This window comes from Vulpes vulpes, chromosome 1, assembly GCF_048418805.1.
Source record: "Vulpes vulpes isolate BD-2025 chromosome 1, VulVul3, whole genome shotgun sequence".
NCBI classification, from domain to species: domain Eukaryota; kingdom Metazoa; phylum Chordata; class Mammalia; order Carnivora; family Canidae; genus Vulpes; species Vulpes vulpes.
Genome location: NC_132780.1, coordinates 34,062,376 through 34,082,333, shown reverse-complemented (window position 1 = coordinate 34,082,333; position 19,958 = coordinate 34,062,376). Strand labels below are relative to the sequence as shown.

Genomic DNA, 19,958 nt, shown 5'->3' with positions numbered 1-19,958 from the left:
TGAATTCTCAGAGATTGCATAAAAAAGGAAGCAGAGAGGGATCCCTGGGTGGCGCAGCGGTTTGGAGCCTGCCTTTGGACCAGGGCGCGATCTTGGAGACCCGGGATCGAATCCCACATCAGGCTCCCGGTGCATGGAGCCTGCTTCTCCCTCCGCCTGTGTCTCTGCCTCTCTCTCTCTCTGTGACTATCATAAATAAATAAAATTTTAAAAAAAGGAAGCAGAGAGTTCTGGATCCTAAGTCTTGTGGACACTCATAGTTGGGTCCATAAAGAAGCCATGGAGGACAGAGAAGGAGAGATACGAAGTGGGCAATGTCATAGATTCTGAAGGTAGAGGGACAAGGAGGAATGCAGAGGTAGCCAACAAGTGTCCACTTCCAGAGAAACATCATAGAGGGCAAGAACTCATAAAACACAAACAATAATGCTGTTTCAGAGAAACATAGAGGAAGTTGAATGAAACATCCTGCTAAAGATAGAAAAAGAGTGTCAGAGAAAGATACGCTGAGGGAAAACAGGCCCTGTAGAAATATGAAGCACTGAAGATGCAGCAAGAGAATCACCATGGGAAAAAATCTGCCTTAAGATGAAGAAAGCTTTCTTTCTTTTCTTCTTTTTTCTTTCTTCTTTAAAAACAAATCATGGAAAGACATGTTCAGGATGTTACAGGAAGGTCCTCTTGGTGACTGGGGCCCCCCTCCCACTTGACCTTCTCTCATTATGGAAGGACAAACAGCATGTGGTTTTGCCACCTAGATCAATAAAAGCTATCAGCATATCTTTAAGAAGCAGATATCTTATTCCTAGACCCCAATCCCCTCCCCACCCCCATCACCCCCTGAGTACTATATTCTTACTCTGAGCACTCTTATCTCCAGAACTTTCTTTGGAATAAAATAGCATTACTGTTTCTTAGTCAACTGGATACTCAGTCCTCACCCAGCTTTGGTTATACTTAGTCTTATTTGATTTCATCTAATTTCTTTGGGATCTTTTGTTCTTTATAGTTTTATTTTTCAAGGTCATTTTCAGTTTTCAGCCTGCTTTCTGGAACATCAGTAACTCTGCCTAATTTAATATCATATAATAATTTGAAAGCATCATCTCAATTTCTTCATCCAGATCATCCATAAAAATGCATAATGTGTTATGTTTCCTGGCCAGATCAGTCACTGTGAACTAACCTTGTGTCCATTATTATAGATAACTATTAGCCACCTGGCATTTATACAGCAAAGACCATTCTTCCCTAGCATGGCTGTAAGTAGCTCATTTGGGATACTCCATATAGTCTTAAAAAGGTATATGAGGCAGCAAAGCTTATTTATGTGAATGTCACATTGGATGGAGTAGAAGTAAATAAATATAGAGGTAGATTACTGTGATATTTCATTATTTTCTGTATACATAATGTATAAAATTCTTTAGCTGTAACATGCACTTGACTGAAGACCTGTCATCTCCTAATAAGGCTGCCTCTCATACACACATGCAGAATGATGTGGGAGGAAAAGAACAATTTCTATACAGCCAAATCTACTTTACCAACCCTAGGGATCATGGAGGATAGGCATCTCAGACATTCACTTCCTCCCTACTTTAAAAATGATTTCATTTCTATTAGATATTTTCTTCTCTCAGTGATTGCATTACAGACTTAAGAGTAACTGGCAAATGTAGCTATAACAAACATATTACTAGTGGGATATATTTTTGTTATGTATCTACAAAACATTTACACTCCCTTTTTATTTGATAAAATTTTACAAAGGAAAAGTATTTGTAACCAGTAGAGGTATTCAACTAAAGAAACATAGTCATAGGAAGTAACAAGGAAGGTTAGGCTGTGGGTATAAATATAAATATATACCATTAATATGTTTGGTCATCATAAAGAAAAATATGGAGATGTATATGAATAACCATATCACAAACCAAGCTGAATTTAAACAATATCAGACAAACTACACAATACAGTATTAAACTTTAGCTACCGAAAATTTTTTCTTTTTTATACATGAATTTTGATTGGTCCTATCACTTTAATCATAGAAAAAATAAATATCATTTTTCTTATTCCTTAGTCTACATTATGCAAGGGCAATTGCCCCTATTTCATACTTATAATGGTATTGTTAGTTATAAATTTGAGGCCCAATGTTCTCAATTTTTACATTTTTTTCTTCTCTACAGAAGTCATATATGTTCGCTGTAGAAGTTAAACCTAATTAAAAGAAAGAAATTAGAACTAAGCTTTTATGGCTTGACCCAGAAACAAAAGAAAATCAGTTACTTAGCTTCAGAAGGCAATATAAAATGAAAGCATAGTTTTAGAGAAAACAGAGTGCTTTCTACTAAAAGGACACAACACAGAACAATACTTGAAAATCTGAGTTTCCTAAGAATTAAGATCACAATTTCTCAACTGTTGGTGATATATGAGGTTATCAGGAGTTAAAATACACTCCCTAATTTTTGAGTAGATTCAAATTAAATGTTTGCTAAAGTCCTTCATCAAAAACATTATGCAATCATAAATAAATACTAGTAGGATGGGACAGGATCAATGAGAAAGAATCAAATCACCTCAAATACTTAATAGTAAAATCTGAGAGCCACAATGCTCATAAAGATGATTATTTCTATATTGTTGAGAGTTCTCCAGAGAGACAGAGCCAATAGGAGATAGATAGACAAATGGATACATGGGATACATGAATAGATAGATAGATAGATGATAGATAGATAGATAGATAGATAGATAGATAGATAGATAGATAGATAGATAGAGACGCTTGAGTGGCTCAGTGGTTGAGCATCTGTCTTTGGCTCAGGGCGTGATCCCAGGGTCCTGGGATTGAGACCCACATCAGGCTTCCCACTGAGAGCCTGCTTCTCCCTCTGCCTGTGTCTCTGCCTCTCTCAGAAATAAATAAATAAAATCTTAAAAAAAAGATAGAGAGATACATACATACATACATACATACAAAGAATATCTACTTATCTATCTATCATATCTATCTCCTATTCTATTTTCTATATGTTTGGGACAAGAGTTGACCCTTGAACAATATGGGTCTGAACTGTGCAGGTCTATTTATAGACAGATTTTTAAAAAATAAATATAGTACAGTACTGTAAATATATTTTCTCTTCCTTATGATTTTCTTAATTACATTCTCTTTTTTCTAGCTTACTTTATTATAATAATACAGTATATAATACACATAACAAAATGTGTGTCAATCAACTGTTTATGTTATCATTGAGGCTTCTGTTCAACAGTAGTAGTTAAATTTTAGGTGAGTCAAAAATTGTATGTGGATTTTTGACTGCGTGGGGGGGGTGGTCAGTGCCCCTAATTCCCACATTATTCAAGGATGAACTCTGTATATATGAGTATGTGTGTGTGTGTGTGTGTGTGTGTGTGTGTGTGTGTGTTGACAGAGAGAAAGAGATCCTTCCTTCCTTCCTTCCTTCCTTCCTTCCTTCCTTCCTTCCTTCCTTCCTTTTCTCTTACCTACTAGCAACTATATATTCCCCTCAATAAGCAAATGCTCTTGTATCCCAACCTGTGGGATGTGAGAAGCTGTGAAGCCCTGTGGAGCTATATAAGCAAATGCCAGCATGTCCTAAAATTGCCATTGGGGCCTAGGAAATGTAGTCCCTTAATGATGGCAGAACACCATAAGACTCAGAACCAGAACTGTTTTGCCCATAAGGTACAAAATCATTCTATGTGTATATGTATAAAGTCAGCACACACATATAACACAAAATGCAATCTTTCAGGCCTTGTTTTAAATTGAAGAAAGCCACCATTTCTTTCTGAGCCCAAGTAATAGAGGGCTTTTCCTGTGGTTGGCTAACAGCTATATATTAGAACACCCTGACATAAACCAAAAAAATATTAGGGAGAGCCCCATGAGCCCTTCTCTCTTCTCTAAATTCACCTCCCATCCCTACTTCATTTGCAGAATAATCTAAAACTCTTTCTTATTTTGGTCAACAGTCAATATAATAAGATAAACAAGGATATTCAGCAAATGGCCATTATTCTTTGTTCAGTAGATACTGAATTAGAAACATTAATAGGACAAAAAAGAGAAAATTAAACAATAGATATGTTAAGATTCAAGGCAAATTCTAAAATAAAAGTCATAAAAAACACATCATTGAACCTGGGACATTATCTAGTTAAAACACTACACTCTTGTTCTGGACTAAATGCTTATATGAGATTATTCCATGTGGCCAATTTAGATGGTACAGCTTTGCAAGTTATTATTATTTTGTTGTTGTTGTTGTTGTTGTTGTTGTTGTTGTTGTTGTTATGTTTTTAAAAGAGAACCTGAAAAAGAAAAGGACTGTATACGGAGTGAAATTATGGAAGATCATGGGGGTACAGAATGGAGCAAAGATACAAAGAGAAGATTTTGAAAAGAAGAGGGAACCAAAGCTAATTCAGTTCAGAGAAGTGATACTTCCTACAGAACCCCCAAACTGTTTTATTTTTATTTTTTTTAATTTTATTTTTTGTAATAATAAATTTATTTTTTATTGGTGTTCAATTTGCCAACATACAGAATAACACCCAGTGCTCATCCCGTCAAATGCCCCCCTCAGTGCCCACCACCCAGTCACCCCCACCCTCCTCCCCTTCCACCATCCCTAGTTCCCAACCTGTTTTAGATTCACTTTCTGTCTCAGTTTTGGGATGTTTTCAGCAAGTCATTCTTTCTCTCCTCTTCTTTTTAAGGGCCCTGGTCGACATCCCTTCCCAGGAAGCAAAAAACTAAAGGCAATTCCAGCCTTTGGGATATTCCTGCATGTGAATGAGCCTAACTGAACAATAAAAGGCTCTTAAAGATGCTGTCCACCTCTGACTCCTAGCCAAGGTGCATTCTGGTCTTGAATGATATTCAAAGTATTTACCAATCAGTACAGTCACTCAGACTGAGGAACTCCTAGAGGCAACTTATCAGGCAAGTATTAAACTTCCAGAAGGTCCAGATTGGGCCCACTCAACCATGAAGCACAGGAAGCCTAGGGCATAGAGCCCACAGTACTTTTGGGGACTCACAAAAATGCTTTCATTTCTTTTAAAATCAGAATTTTCAGGATGCATCTAGTGTAAAAGTACTTAGTGCCACTAAATTCTACACTAAACAAAGGTTGAATTGTAAATTTTATATTATGTATATTTAACCATAATAAAAAATGCAGATGCTGTTTTGAAAAACTAACTCTATTAAATGGTAGCAACTCATAGCTAAGCCAGGAAATGTTGTGAGCCATTTAATATTCATAGACATCTTAGGGCAGGAACTGATGGCAGCTATTATACAGAAAGTTTTGCTTAAAATAAGGTACATACAAAACTCCAAAAGTACTTCCCAGAAAAAAAAAATGAGTATTGTATGCTTTAATTTTGTGTAATAACACCCATTATTGAATACTACATCTGAAACGAATGAAATACTCTATGTTGGCTAATTGAATTTAAATAAAATTTTTAAAAACACCCATTCGTACATTGATAATAATTTCAAGAGGGTTAATAATAACATGGTCATAGAACACGGCCATAAAATACAATAATATAGTAATAAATAGGCAAGAAAACAAATGGCCTAAGAAATATATTTCTTTAATACACTTTTAAGTCCACCCCCTGCCACCAAAAGTAAATATGATCCAACTTGGATTATATTGGTCTTTTGACCAATGCAGTTGTACAACCTATATGTTTTGTTTTAATGGAAGAAGGAGCCCATGATGGCAAAAATCCCAGGGTCCAGGAAGTCACAATGCAGTCCTGGGTCCTAGGAGACCAGGCAAGGGGCCAGGGCCACTCAGGAAGTAGGATTCTGGGGAACTCAAAGTGAGAGAAAATTTCCCATCAGCACAGAAATATAGTATTTTAAAAATACTATAACTGTACCAGTGCATTGAGCCCCAGTGCTAGGACAGGTCAATCCTGCTTTTGCAGAGAATAATGTTAAATACATACAGCCCCTCATCATACCTACTGTGCAACATTCCTCAAAGTTAGTTTGGAATGCATGCCAACTTTAAAACATAATTCTCTATTAAAAACTTCCTCAGCTTTCTGTCTCTGAGTGAACTAAGATACAGAACATTCTGGGGGTTCAAGCTACCCCTATGTCTGGAAAGATAATTCAACAGGCTGCTCTACATAGGAAAATAAAATGGTACCTCACTCTTGATAATGACCAATCAGATGTACCCAAATGGCAGCTGCATGACTGGGAAGAGCTGTTAAACTCCAAAATGCTCCCACTGAGAGCTTGGTCATTTGATTGATTCAGTCCTTGGCATTACCTTTCTTTCCTGCTGTCCTGTAGGTTGATTTCCAACAGCCTTATTTACAGTACAGCCAACACTCTGGCTTACCATTTTTTTCATCCTCTCAAGTCAATGGCTTTGATTCCATTATAGAAATTCAGTCCCATGTCCACATCCTGGGTTCTATCATTCCCCAGAATTGTTCTACATCTGAAATTCCAATAAATTCCCATATATCTCCTTTGCTCATTACGTCTAATTCTTCCAGCTCTCACACCTCTTTACTATTGCCATGCTTGGGTTGTTTTTTTTTTTTTCTCAACATTCTCATACCTTTGACTCTTCAACTTCCTGAGTTTGCTTTCTGCCTGAATTAATTCTTTTCCTTACTCATCCTGAGTGTGTCAGTCAAGCCTCCATCATTAAACTCAGCTCACTTGTCCCTTCTCCCAAAAGTTTATGTATCCTTTAAACAGGCAGCCTTGGACCAATTGTCTAATGTACCCTCTCTCTAACTTTTCCTCATTTTGGTTATTTGAGATAAGGATGGGGAAGCTTTTAAGAGAAGGTATCTTGAGGAGGGGCAAGACGGCGGAAGAGTAGGGTCCCCAAATCACCTGTCCCCAACAAATTACCTAGATAACCTTCAAATCATCCTGAAAATCTACGAATTTGGCCTGAGATTTAAAGAGAGACCAGCTGGAATGCTACAGTGAGAAGAGTTCGCGCTTCTATCAGGTAGGAAGACGGGGAAAAAGAAATAAAGAAACAAAAGGCCTCCAAGGGGGAGGGGCCCCACGAGGAGCTGGGCTGAGGCCGGGGCGAGTGTCCCCAGGACAGGAGAGCCCCGTCCCGGAGGAGCAGGAGCTGCACCATCTTCCCGGGCGGAAAGGGGCCTGCAGGGAGTTGGAGCAGGACCCAGGAGGGCGGGGATGCCCTCGGGCTCCCTGGGACAGTAACAGGCACCTGCGCCCTGGGGAGATGTGCCGAGCTCCCTAAGGGCTGCAGCGCTCGGCGGGACCCGGAGCAGCTCGGAGGGGCTCGGGCGGCGGCTCCGCGGAGGGGGCTGCGGGGCCGGAGCGCGAATTCAACAGCGCAGGCCCCGGAGCACAGGGCGCCGGGACACAGCCCAGGATCCGGCCTCCCCGGGGACAGGCAGAGGCCGGGGGGTGCCAGGACAGCGAGGACACTCCTGCCCCGAGCTGAGCAGATCAGCGGCCCCGCCCCGGAGCCTCCAGGCCCTGCAGACGGAGAGCCCCGGAGCTACTGCGGGAGCTGACTCCAGGGTCCCAGAGCTGCCCCCGCCACTGCGGTTGTTCCTCCTGGAGCCTCACGGGGTCAACAACCCCCACTGAGCCCTGCACCAGGCAGGGGCAGAGCAGCTCCCCCAAGTGCTAACACCTGAAAATCAGCACAGCAGGCCCCTCCCCCAGAAGACCAGCAAGACGGACCAGTTCCCGGGAAAGTCAAGGGACTTAAAGTGTACAGAATCGGAAGATACTCCTCCGTGGGGTTTTTGTTGTTGTTGTTGTTGTTGCTGTTTTTTTTTTTTTTTTTTTTTTTTTGCTTTTTGATTTGTTTCCTTCCCCCACCCTTTTTTTCCCTTTCTTTTTCTTCTCTTTTTTCTTTTTTTCTTCCGTTTTTCTTTTTTTTTCTCTTTTCTTTCCTTCTTTCTCTCCTCTCTTTTTCTCCTTTTCCCAATACAACTTGCTTTTGGCCACTCTGCACTGAACAAAATGACTAGAAGGAAAACCTCACCTCAAAAGAAAGAATCAGAAACAGTCCTCTCTCCCACAGAGTTACAAAATCTGGATTACAATTCAATGTCAGAAAGCCAATTCAGAAACACTATTATACAGCTACTGGTGGCTCTAGAAAAAAGCATAAAGGACTCAAGAGACTTCATGACTGCAGAATTTAGAGCTAATCAGGAAGAAATTAAAAGTCAATTGAATGAGATGCAATCCAAACTAGAAGTCCTAACGACGAGGCTTAACGAGGTGGAAGAACGAGTGAGTGACATAGAAGACAAGTTGATGGCCAATAGGGAAACTGAGGAAAAAAGAGACAAACAATTAAAAGACCATGAAGATAGATTAAGGGAAATAAACGACAGCCTGAGGAAGAAAAACCTACGTTTAATTGGGGTTGCCGAGGGTGCAGAAAGGGACAGAGGGCGCCCTCTGTATTTGAACAAATCCTAGCTAAAAACTTTCCTAATATGGGAATGGAAACAGGCATTCAGATCCAGGAAATAGAGAGATCCCCCCCTAAAATCAATAAAAACCGTTCAACACCTCGACATTTAATAGTTAAGCTTGCAAAATCCAAAGATAAAGAGAAGATCCTTAAAGCAGCAAGAGACAAGAAATCCCTGACTTTTATGGGGAGGAGTATTAGAGTAACAGCAGACCTCTCCACAGGGACCTGGCAGGCCATAAAGGGCTGGCAGGATATATTCAGGGTCCTAAATGAGAAGAACATGCAACCAAGTATACTTTATCCAGCAAGGCTCTCGTTCAAAATGGAAGGAGAGATAAAGAGCTTCCAAGACAGGCAGGAACTGAAAGAATATGTGACCACCAAACCAGCTCTGCAAGAAATTTTAAGGGGGACTCTTAAAATTCCCCTTTAAGAAGAAGTTCAGTGGAACAATCCACAAAAACAAGGACTGAATAGATATCATGGTGACACTAAACTCATATCTCTCAATAGTAACTCTGAACATGAACGTGCTTAATGACCCCATCAAAAGGCGCAGAGTTTCAGACTGGATAAAAAAGCAGGACCCATCTATTTGCTGTCTACAAGAAACTCATTTTAGACAGAAGGACACCTACAGCCTGAAAATAAAAGGTTGGAGAACCATTTACCATTCAAATGGTCCTCAAAAGAAAGCTGGGGTAGCCATCATATCAGATAAATTAAAATTTACCCCGAAGACTGTAGTGAGAAATGAAGAGGGACACTATCTCATACTTAAAGGATCTATTCAACAAGAGGACTTAACAATCCTCAATATATATGCCCCGAATGTGAGAGCTGCCAAATATATCAATCAATTAATAACCAAAGTGAAGAAATACTTAGATAATAATACACTTATACTTGGTGACTTCAATATAGCTTTTTCTATACTCGATAGGTCTTCTAAGCACAACATCTCCAAAGAAACGAGAGCTTTAAATGATACACTGGACCAGATGGATTTCACAGATATTTACAGAACTTTACATCCGAACACAACCGAATACACATTATGCTCAAGTGCACATGGAACTTTCTCCAGAATAGACCACATACTGGGTCACTAATCGGGTCTGAACCGATACCAAAAGATTGGGATCGTCCCCTGCATATTCTCAGACCATAATGCCTTGAAATTAGAACTAAATCACAACAAGAAGTTTGGAAGGACCTCAAACACGTGGAGGTTAAGGACCATCCTGCTAAAAGATGAAAGGGTTAACCAGGAAATTAAAGAAGAATTAAAAAGATTCATGGAAACTAATGAGAATGAAGATACAACCGTTCAAAATCTTTGGGATGCAGCAAAAGCAGTCCTAAGGGGAAATACATCGCAATACAAGCATCCATTCAAAAACTGGAAAGAACTCAAATACAAAAGCTAACCTTACACATAAAGGAGCTAGAGAAAAAACAGCAAATAGATCCTACACCCAGCAGAAGAAGAGAGTTAATAAAGATTCGAGCAGAATTCAACGAAATCGAGACCAGAAGAACTGTGAAACAGATCAACAGAACCAGGAGTTGGTTCTTTGAAAGAATTAATAAGATAGATAAACCATTAGCCAGCCTTATTAAAAAGAAGAGAGAGAAGACTCAAATTAATAAAATCATGAATGAGAAAGGAGAGATCACTACCAACACCAAGGAAATACAAACGCTTTTAAAAACATATTATGAACAGCTATACGCCAATAAATTAGGCAATCTAGAAGAAATGGACACATTCCTGGAAAGCCACAAACTACCAAAACTGGAACAGGAAGAAATATAAAACCTGAACAGGCCAATAACCAGGGAGGAAATTGAAGCAGTCATCAAAAACCTTCCAAGACACAAGAGTCCAGGGCCAGATGGCTTCCCAGGGGAATTCTATCAAACGTTTAAAGAAGAAACCATACCTATTCTACTAAAGCTGTTTGGAAAGATAGAAAGAGACGGAGTACTTCCAAATTCGTTCTATGAGGCCAGCATCACCTTAATTCCAAAACCAGACAAAGACCCCACCAAAAAGGAGAATTACAGACCAATATCCCTGATGAACATGGATGCAAAAATTCTCAACAAGATACTAGCCAATAGGATCCAACAATACATTAAGAAAATTATTCACCATGACCAAGTAGGATTTATCCCCAGGACACAAGGCTGGTTCAACACTCGTAAAACAATCAATGTGATTCATCATATCAGCAAGAGAAAAACCAAGAACCATATGATCCTCTCATTAGATGCAGAGAAAGCATTTGACAAAATACAGCATCCATTCCTGATCAAAACGCTTCAGAGTGTAGGGATAGAGGGAACATTCCTCAACATCTTAAAAGCCATCTACAAAAAGCCCACAGCAAATATCATTCTCAATGGGGAAGCACTGGGAGCCTTTCCCCTAAGATCAGAAACAAGACAGGGATGTCCACTCTTACCACTGCTATTCAACATGGTACTGGAAGTCCTAGCCTCAGCAATCAGACAACAAAAAGACATTAAAGGCATTCAAATTGGCAAAGAAGAAGTCAAACTCTCCCTCTTCGCCGATGACATGATACTCTACATAGAAAACCCAAAAGTCTCCCCCCCCCAAGATTTCTAGAACTCATACAGCAATTTGGTAGCATGGCAGGATACAAAATCAATGCCCAGAAGTCAGTGGCATTTCTATACACTAACAATGAGACTGAAGAAAGAGAAATTAAGGAGTCAATCCCATTTACAATTGCACCCAAAAGCATAAGATACCTAGGAATAAACCTAACCAAAGAGGTAAAGGATCTATACCCTAAAAACTATAGAACACTTTTGAAAGAAATTAAGAAAGACACAAAGAGATGGAAAAATATTCTATGCTCATGGATTGGCAGAATTAATATTGTGAAAATGTCAATGCTACCCAGGGCAATTTACACATTCAGTGCAATCCCTATCAAAATACCATGGACTTTCTTCAGAGAGTTGGAACAAATCATCTTAAGATTTGTGTGGAATAAAAAAAAAAAGATTTGTGTGGAATCAGAAAAGACCCTGAATAGCCAGGGGAATATTGAAAAAGAAAACCAAAAAAAAAAAAAAAAAAAAAAAAGAAAGAAAACCAGAGCTGGGGGCATCACAATGCCGGATTTCAGGTTGTACTACAAAGCTGTGGTCGTCAAGACAGTATGATACTGGCACAAAAATAGACACATAGATCAATGGAACAGAATAGAGAACCCAGAAGTGGACCCTGAACTTTATGGTCAACTAATATTCTATAAAGGAGGAAAGACTATCCATTGGAAGAAAGACAGTCTCTTCAATAAATGGTGCTGGGAAAATTGGACATCCACATGCAGAAGAATGAAACTAGACCACTCTCTTTCACCATACACCATACACAAAGATAAACTCAAAATGGATGAAAGATCTAAATGTGAGACAAGAGTCCATCAAAATCCTAGAGGAGAACACAGGCAACACCCTTTTTGAACTCAGCCACAGTAACTTCTTGCAAGATATATCCACGAAGGCAAAAGAAACAAAAGCAAAAATGAACTATTGGGACTTCATCAAGATAAGAAGCTTTTGCACAGCAAAGGATACAGTCAACAAAACCAGAAGACAACCTATAGAATGGGAGAAGATATTTGCAAATGACATATCAGATAAAGGGCTAGTTTCCAAGATCTATAAAGAACTTCTTAAACTCAACACCAAAGAAACAAACAATCCAATCATGAAATGGGCAAAAGACATGAAGAGAAATCTCACAGAGGAAGACATAGACATGGCCAACATGCACATGAGAAAATGCTCTGCATCACTTGCCATCAGGGAAATAAAAATCAAAACCACAATGAGATACCACCTCACACCAGTGAGAATGGGGAAAATTAACAAGGCAGGAAACCACAAATGTTGGAGAGGATGCGGAGAAAAGGGAACCCTCTTACACTGTTGGTGGGAATGTGAACTGGTGCAGCCACTCTGGAAAACTGTGTGGAGGTTCCTCAAAGAGTTAAAAATAGACCTGCCCTACGACCCAGCAATTGCACTGTTGGGGATTTACCCCAAAGATACAGATGCAATGAAACGCCGGGACACCTGCACCCCGATATTTCTATCAGCAATGTCCACAATAGCCAAACTGTGGAAGGAGCCTCGGTGTCCATCGAAAGATGAATGGATAAAGATGTGGTTTATGTATACAATGGAATATTACTCAGCCACTAGAAATGACAAATACCCACCATTTGCTTCAACGTGGATGGAACTGGAGGGTATTATGCTGAGTTAAGTAAGTCAATCGGAGAAGGACAAACAGTGTATGTTCTCATTCATTTGGGGAATATAAATAATAGTGAAAGGGAATATAAGGGAAGGGAGAAGAAATGTGTGGGAAATATCAGAAAGGGAGACAGAACATAAAGACTCCTAACTCTGGGAAACGAACTAGGGGTGGTGGAAGGGGAGGAGGGCGGGGGGGGGGGTGAATGGGTGATGGGCACTGGGGAGGGCACATGACAGGATGAGCACTGGGTGTTATTCTGTATGTTGGTAAATTGAACACCAATAAAAATAAATTTATTAAAAAAAAAAAGAGAGAAGGTATCTTGCTGAAATTGAGGTGAGCCATAATAAATATCCAACTTAAGAGGTGGAGTTTCAAGGAAATAGCTTGTAATTCTCTTTCATTTCTCTCCTTAAAAATGATACCATAGCTTTCTAATACTCTGTATTTATTTAGTCATGTCTAGAGCTATGGGATGATAACTTGCATTCACTTTAGAATTCCTATAACGCTATCCCACTTCGTGCAAATATTAATTTAAAAATATTAAAAATGATAATATAAAAATTAATAGTTTCAATTCATGCAAAATATTTGAAATATGAGCCCAAATATTTTGAGATTTCTTCAGGAACTGCATAATTGCAAACATGATAGCCTGAAAATGGTGTACTGTATTTATGCTAAGTCCACACGGTGAAGTCTCTAGCAAGAAAAAAATATTCTCTTTCTTTTGTCAGTATTTTATGAATCATACACTTATTTACGTGCACAGTAACTTTTATGTCAGAGTTCAGTCACTATTCTACTATTATTTAACCATTTGCTGTTACTATGATTTGATTTTTTTGGTATCCTCTAACAATGTAACAACATAAGCATTCATTGAATGGGGGCGCTAGGAACAGTGCTAAAAACATGCCTCAATATCAATTACTTTGGCAAAGAACTTGAAGGTGAATGAACAAAACTCTAAATAAAGCCAAATAACTGCCATGGTGTGTTGTGCTATTAATGTGGAAACAAGCAACATGAGAAACGTTAGAAGTATTGCTAAAAAAATTAAAAGGATGAATATACAACACAATGGCCAAAGATTTATGCACCTTGAGAATATATCTCACATTCTTTGCCTTTACGTCTGTGGAGAAATTAGTCCTTTGACATATTGTGGGTTTTTAATTATGTGTCTTGCAACTACCTTTTGCTTAGGGATGCAGCCAGATCCCATGTATGTAAGGAAATGGGCCTGAATTGCATTTTTAAAAAATATATTTGTTTCCTTGTGGTTTTTCAGAATATAAGCAATCATGCTTGTTGTATTGGAAAATTCTAAAATGTGTAAAGATGAAGAAATCATCTAGAATTTCACCATCCATTGGCCAACCTTACTAGCATTTGACAGTTTCTTCAGGTTTTTTTCCTCTATATTTTTACCTAGTTTATATATATATGATATTTATATATTATACTAATGCATTTTATATGTATACAATTTTGTATCCTAATGTTTTTCTTAACCTTAAATCAGGATTTATCATAACACATCAATGAACATTATAAAGGCTACAAAATATCTCATCATGCAATTATAACATATTTAATAGTACTACTGCTAATGCTAAAACATTAGATACTTTCCAAGTTTTGCCATTACAAATAATTCAGTGATGAATATCCTTGGATATAAATTGTATTCATAGTTATTTTTCTCTGAGGAAGTCTCTTAGAAGGAAAATTAGATCAAATAGTATCTTGATACGTATTGCCAGATTCCTTTCCAGAAGGATTAAAGCAATTTACAGTCTTCCTGGCAACAAATAAAAGTACTCATTTCATCCCATCTTTACTCTTTAAATAATATTATTTTTAAAAATATTGCCAATTTTATTAGCAGAAAATTTTTTATTGTTTTAATTCACATTTTTTATTAATTTGTCAGTTGGGGTTTTCCCTATATTTATTAGCTAGTTACTTACATTTCTTATTTTGTAAATTATCTATATATTGTCCTTTGCTCTTTCTCTAGTGTCTTAACAATTTTCCTGCCAATATGTATAAATTCTTTACCTATCAGGCATTAATCCATAATTTATCATATTTGCTTTCTTTATGGTTTAAATGTTCTTTTTTAATGAGAAAAAATAAATAAGAACACAAAATTTAGTATAGTGTCATGAATCTTATACTTCACTAAGTTGGTTTTATGATGATTTCAAAAACTTTTGATTACTCTCAACAGTTTATTCTTTCAAGTAACTCTTATAATTAGAGTTCTAATAGAAAACAAAATCCATTGGGATTTTTAATATAATTACATTTATGAATTTAATTCATAATTAATTTAGTTTTCCAGTCTTCTAAAATGTTATTTCCTTGCAGTCAAGATTTCTGTCTCAGTTATCTTTGAGAGGACATTTTTAAAAATAAACTTAATGGCTTCAAACAAGAATATATTGTTATCTTCTTGGAATCTCTCATGGGTTGTGGTCAGATAGCAGCTGGAGCTGTAGTTCAGGCTCATCGAGGCTGGATGTTCAAGGCTTCCTCATTCATGAACCAAGCTCATCAGTGTTCCTCCTCATGGCCTCTCCTCCCAGTAGAGTAGCCTGGATTTCTTACATGGTAGCTCAGGGCTCCAAGACATGGAAGCAGTCTTCTTCAATCTAGCCTAGACCTGCCATAGTGTCACTATTGTCATGTTCTATTGATCAAATCAGTTACCTGACAGCTCAGATTCAAAAGGTGGAGCTTCAGTCACCTTGTCCCGGGGAAGGGGCTTGTGGAAAGGCCATCATCTTTGGAGACAAACTACCACATCTTCTTCATTGATCTTTATTTTAGAATTTTCTTCACAAAAGTATTTGAAATTTCTGTTGTTATAGTAATTCGTGTTTTTTTCTTTTATAATTTACTAAACAGTGCGATAGGAAGCAAAGATTGTTTTTGATATACTTATTTTGTATTCAATTGCCTAACTAAATGGTCTTATTTCTTCTAATTACTTCTCAGTTTAAGAGTCTCATGCTCTACTCTACTGACTGAGCTAGCCGTGCTACTTCTCAGTTTAATATCTTAGTTCTCCTAGGAAGATAATCATATGCTCTTAAAATAAAGATGACTATTTCCTCCTCTTTTTCAATAGTTAAATCTCTTACCCATTGTACCAGTCGAGATTAAGAGGAAGCAGCCTTATTTTGTTTCTGTTGTATAATTTTTTTAAGTACAAGTGAAATGAAGTTATAAACTGGACATATTTTATCAACACATGCATCTCCCAGAGCTAAATTAAACCACTTACTTTTATGTGTCAGTGCAATACAAACGACTAGAAAGGTAGGGTTTTATTCCACATAAATTGAATTCAAGGAAAGGGAGAATAAAACAAGATGAGGAAGAAAACAACATATTCTGGACACTGCAATATTTCCTTTCTGAAATCTATAAACTTCCAAAAATAAATCATAACCATAAAACATTCCATTGACTCCCACAAATAGCTAATATCTCTAAATAAATATAAAATATCATAAATCTCAGCAATTTGTCCTTTCTTCCCAAGCTCGACTATTGTACCAGTCTTTACACTAGATGTAAAGAATCATTTTAAGTACATAAGTAAGTATCAGAATAAGGCTTTTCAGCCATTTTATACTCACAAGTGGCTGATAGGCATATGGTGGAGCATATTCTTCAGCATATGTTGTCAATGCATACCTATGAAGGATAAGTCAATATTTGAGAGAAGAATGACACTTAATATGTTTAGTCTTATATACTTTACATGAAATAAAAAAAATTTCAAGGACAATTGGCCCTAATAAGCATATTCTTCAGCATATGTTGTCAATGCATACCTATGAAGGATAAGTCAATATTTGAGAGAAGAATGACACTTAATATGTTTAGTCTTATATACTTTACATGAAATAAAAAAAATTTCAAGGACAATTGGCCCTAATAAGCATATTCTTCAGCATATGTTGTCAATGCATACCTATGAAGGATAAGTCAATATTTGAGAGAAGAATGACACTTAATATGTTTAGTCTTATATACTTTACATGAAATAAAAAAAATTTCAAGGACAATTGGCCCTAATAAAATTCTTAAAACCTGCAATGTCCCAGACCTTGTTCATAGCATTACCTACTACCACAGGATGCCCATCCTTCAATTACTTCCAATTCAGTACCACTCACTACTCTGCTTACTAATGATATACTACCAATGCCAAGTCCCTGAGAGTAAGTGCATTCCAGACTTTTGGGATTCTCTTTACCTTCTACTTTCTGTCCTTCAAATCTTTTTGACTCTATGCTCCATGTTCTCTGCTAGATGACATATGAAAAAGATAACAGAAGATCACCAGGTAGACTGAGATTATTTGTCTTTCCCAACTTCCACCCCATTAAACACATAGCAGTACTGAATAAATAAATCCTCCCTCACCCAAGTCTACAAGCACAGCTAAGCTCCAAAGGGAAACCCTAACGTACTAGAAATGAAGAGAATACTCACTAGAATGGGAAGCCATAGATGATGTGCCAAAGTGAGAAGCTAGAGTTTGAACTGCATATGAAGGGCTAGAGACATAGCCTTGGTTTCACAGAAGACAAAGAACTACTACTTACAGCCAGAAGCCTATAAAGTCTGTACTCTCAAACAGAAGAAACCAAAGAAACTCCAGCTACCAATCTAGAGAAACTTGCAAGAAAGCTTCTCTGTTTGGAACTCAGGGTGGGAGAGAAATTGTTTTCTATGAGAAATAATTAAACAAAATAAATACAGCTCTGTTTCTGGCAATATTATGGGACAATCAAAGAAATTTGTCTGAGAACTGCACACCTAAAAATATTGGGCACAAGGAAATTTAAATATTTTAATTCATGGCTATGCTACTGGGAAAGAGAATTCAGCAAGTAAAAGAATTCCAAAATAACAAGGAAGTCAAATTCATTGGGTACAGGTGCTAATATTTTACTTAGTGGTAACCACTGTTCCTGTTAAGCTTTTGAAGTGTGGTTTCCAGAGTAATAGTATTAGCATTACCTGGAAACTTGTTAGTAATACAAACAACTGGGACCTACCCTCAATCTGCTGAATTAGAAAACTGGGGGTAGGGCCCAGGAGTCTGTGTTTTAACAAGACCACTAGGTGATCCTGATGTAGACTCAAGTTTAAGCACCAGCTACTCAGAGATCCCTGGGTGGCTCAGTGGGTTTAGCATCTGTCTTTGGCTGGGGGTGTGATCCTGGAGTCCTGGGATTGAGCCTTACATCAGGCTCCCTGCGTGGAGCCTGCTTCTGTCTCTCATGAATGAAGAAGGTCTTTTCAAAAAAAAAGTAAGCACTGGGTACTAGGAGAACAAAAGTTAGAAGTGTAATTTTCAAACTAGCAAATATTTTTTGAAGGATCAATCTAATAAAAAAAAGGAAAGGAGAATAAAAGGAAGAAAGAAAAATAATTTCTGCTCATAAGACAAAATCATAAAATAAAAAATTTGCAATCACAATGAAAGTAAAGGGGTTAAACTCATCAGTGAAAGTATTTCTCAGACTTAAACTGAATGTCAATATGTATTATATAGTACAATTCTATGCTTCTATACCTAGAATAAAATTATTTTCAAAGGAAGTTTGAAAGTAGAAGCATATAAAAAGACATATCCAGAAAATATTAACCCAAATTAAGTTAGTGTTCTTATATTAATATCATGTGTAATTGACTTTGAGTCAAAAGTTATTAGTTATAAAGATTACCTACTACTGATTAAAGGAACAAGTATCAGTCAATAAACCTAACAACATGTAGCATATATGTTTAAAAATGTCAGAATCACAAAGATAAAATGATAAATCCATAATCAGGACAAGATGCTATACATTCCTAGGTCCTTTGGTTCCTTTAACCCATACCTACATATATCCTCCCAAACCATATAGATCAACAGCAAAAGCAAATAAAAATCATATAATGTCCATGCCCAGAGTATGACAGAGGCTAGAGAAGACTACAAATTTCAGTTTATATGTAGGTGAGAGAACAATTCAGAATCAGTAGCACCTGATCCAGAGCTCATTCTGGAGCAAAATCAGGTGGGGATTACACGAGAGAGAAGGTGGCAAGTTCATAATGGGGATGGAACACAGAAGTGCATCACCCCCAGAAAGCAAGACATCCTTCCCTGATGAGACAATACCAAGAGAAGTTTGAGACTAGAGGATCTGAAGGTTGGCTTTTCAAGAAAGAGGCCTGGATAGTATTCAAGATCACAGTGGCAGTCTTGAAAGGTGCTGTCCCTGGGAATTTGGGAGGCAATTAGCAAAGTAAAGAAAAATAAAAACTCAAGTTCCAAAATTAAGGGTCCTAGAAGCATCACACTTTCAAAAAAGATACCGTTAATAAAATAAAGTTCACTTCACTGTTCCAACAGTAGAGGGCACTCTTGAACTAAGAGTTTGAGAAAACTGCTTAAACATCTCATTGCCCCTCCTCAGAATTACCTGATTGCTGCTAGTCCAGGAAAATTCAACATACTTAAAATGAACAGAGAAGTGCAACATTACTATAAGAAGAAAACAGTAAATGAGAATCAAAACTAAGCTGATGAAAACCATCTCCAGAAAACATTCCCAAATAATCACAGAAATCCTTCATCAGTGTTTCTAGTCAATGAACTGGATTCTATTCTATATACTGGAGATTTGAGAAAATGTAGTAAAACAAGAAGGAGAAGCATAAGTGTAATAACTGGAATGGAAGAAATAAAATTTTCATCTTCCACAGATGATAAGATTGTCTATATTAAAAATAATCCAAGAGAATCTACAAATCATAGCAACAGGCAAGTTTCATGAAGGTTGTTGGATACAAGATCAATATACAAAAATAGCATACCCAAATACCAGCAACAAGAAATTAGAAAGTATAATTAAAGTGAAATGTCCCATTTATAACTGCAATAAAATCTCTAATGTTCCTGTAGGAATACGTCTAATAGAAGATTTAAAAGATATTTATGACAAAAATTATGATATTTGCTGAAGGATATAAAATAGCCTTTTATTTATGGATGACAACTCAATATATGCTACATATACATACATGTGTGTATATGTATAATTTCTAAAAGG

General features: G+C 37.4%; 1 protein-coding gene across 2 annotated transcripts in view; it reads right to left on the bottom strand.

Annotated features, from left to right (window-relative positions):
* CFAP95 (cilia and flagella associated protein 95) overlaps nt 1-19,958 on the bottom strand; it is a 185,264-nt gene that overhangs the window by 104,846 nt on the left and 60,460 nt on the right. For both annotated transcript variants that reach the window (XM_072762383.1, XM_026001482.2), the window contains exon 5: nt 16,482-16,539. In XM_072762383.1, the coding sequence (XP_072618484.1) occupies nt 16,482-16,539 (58 nt within the window). The remainder of the gene's footprint in view (nt 1-16,481; nt 16,540-19,958) is intronic.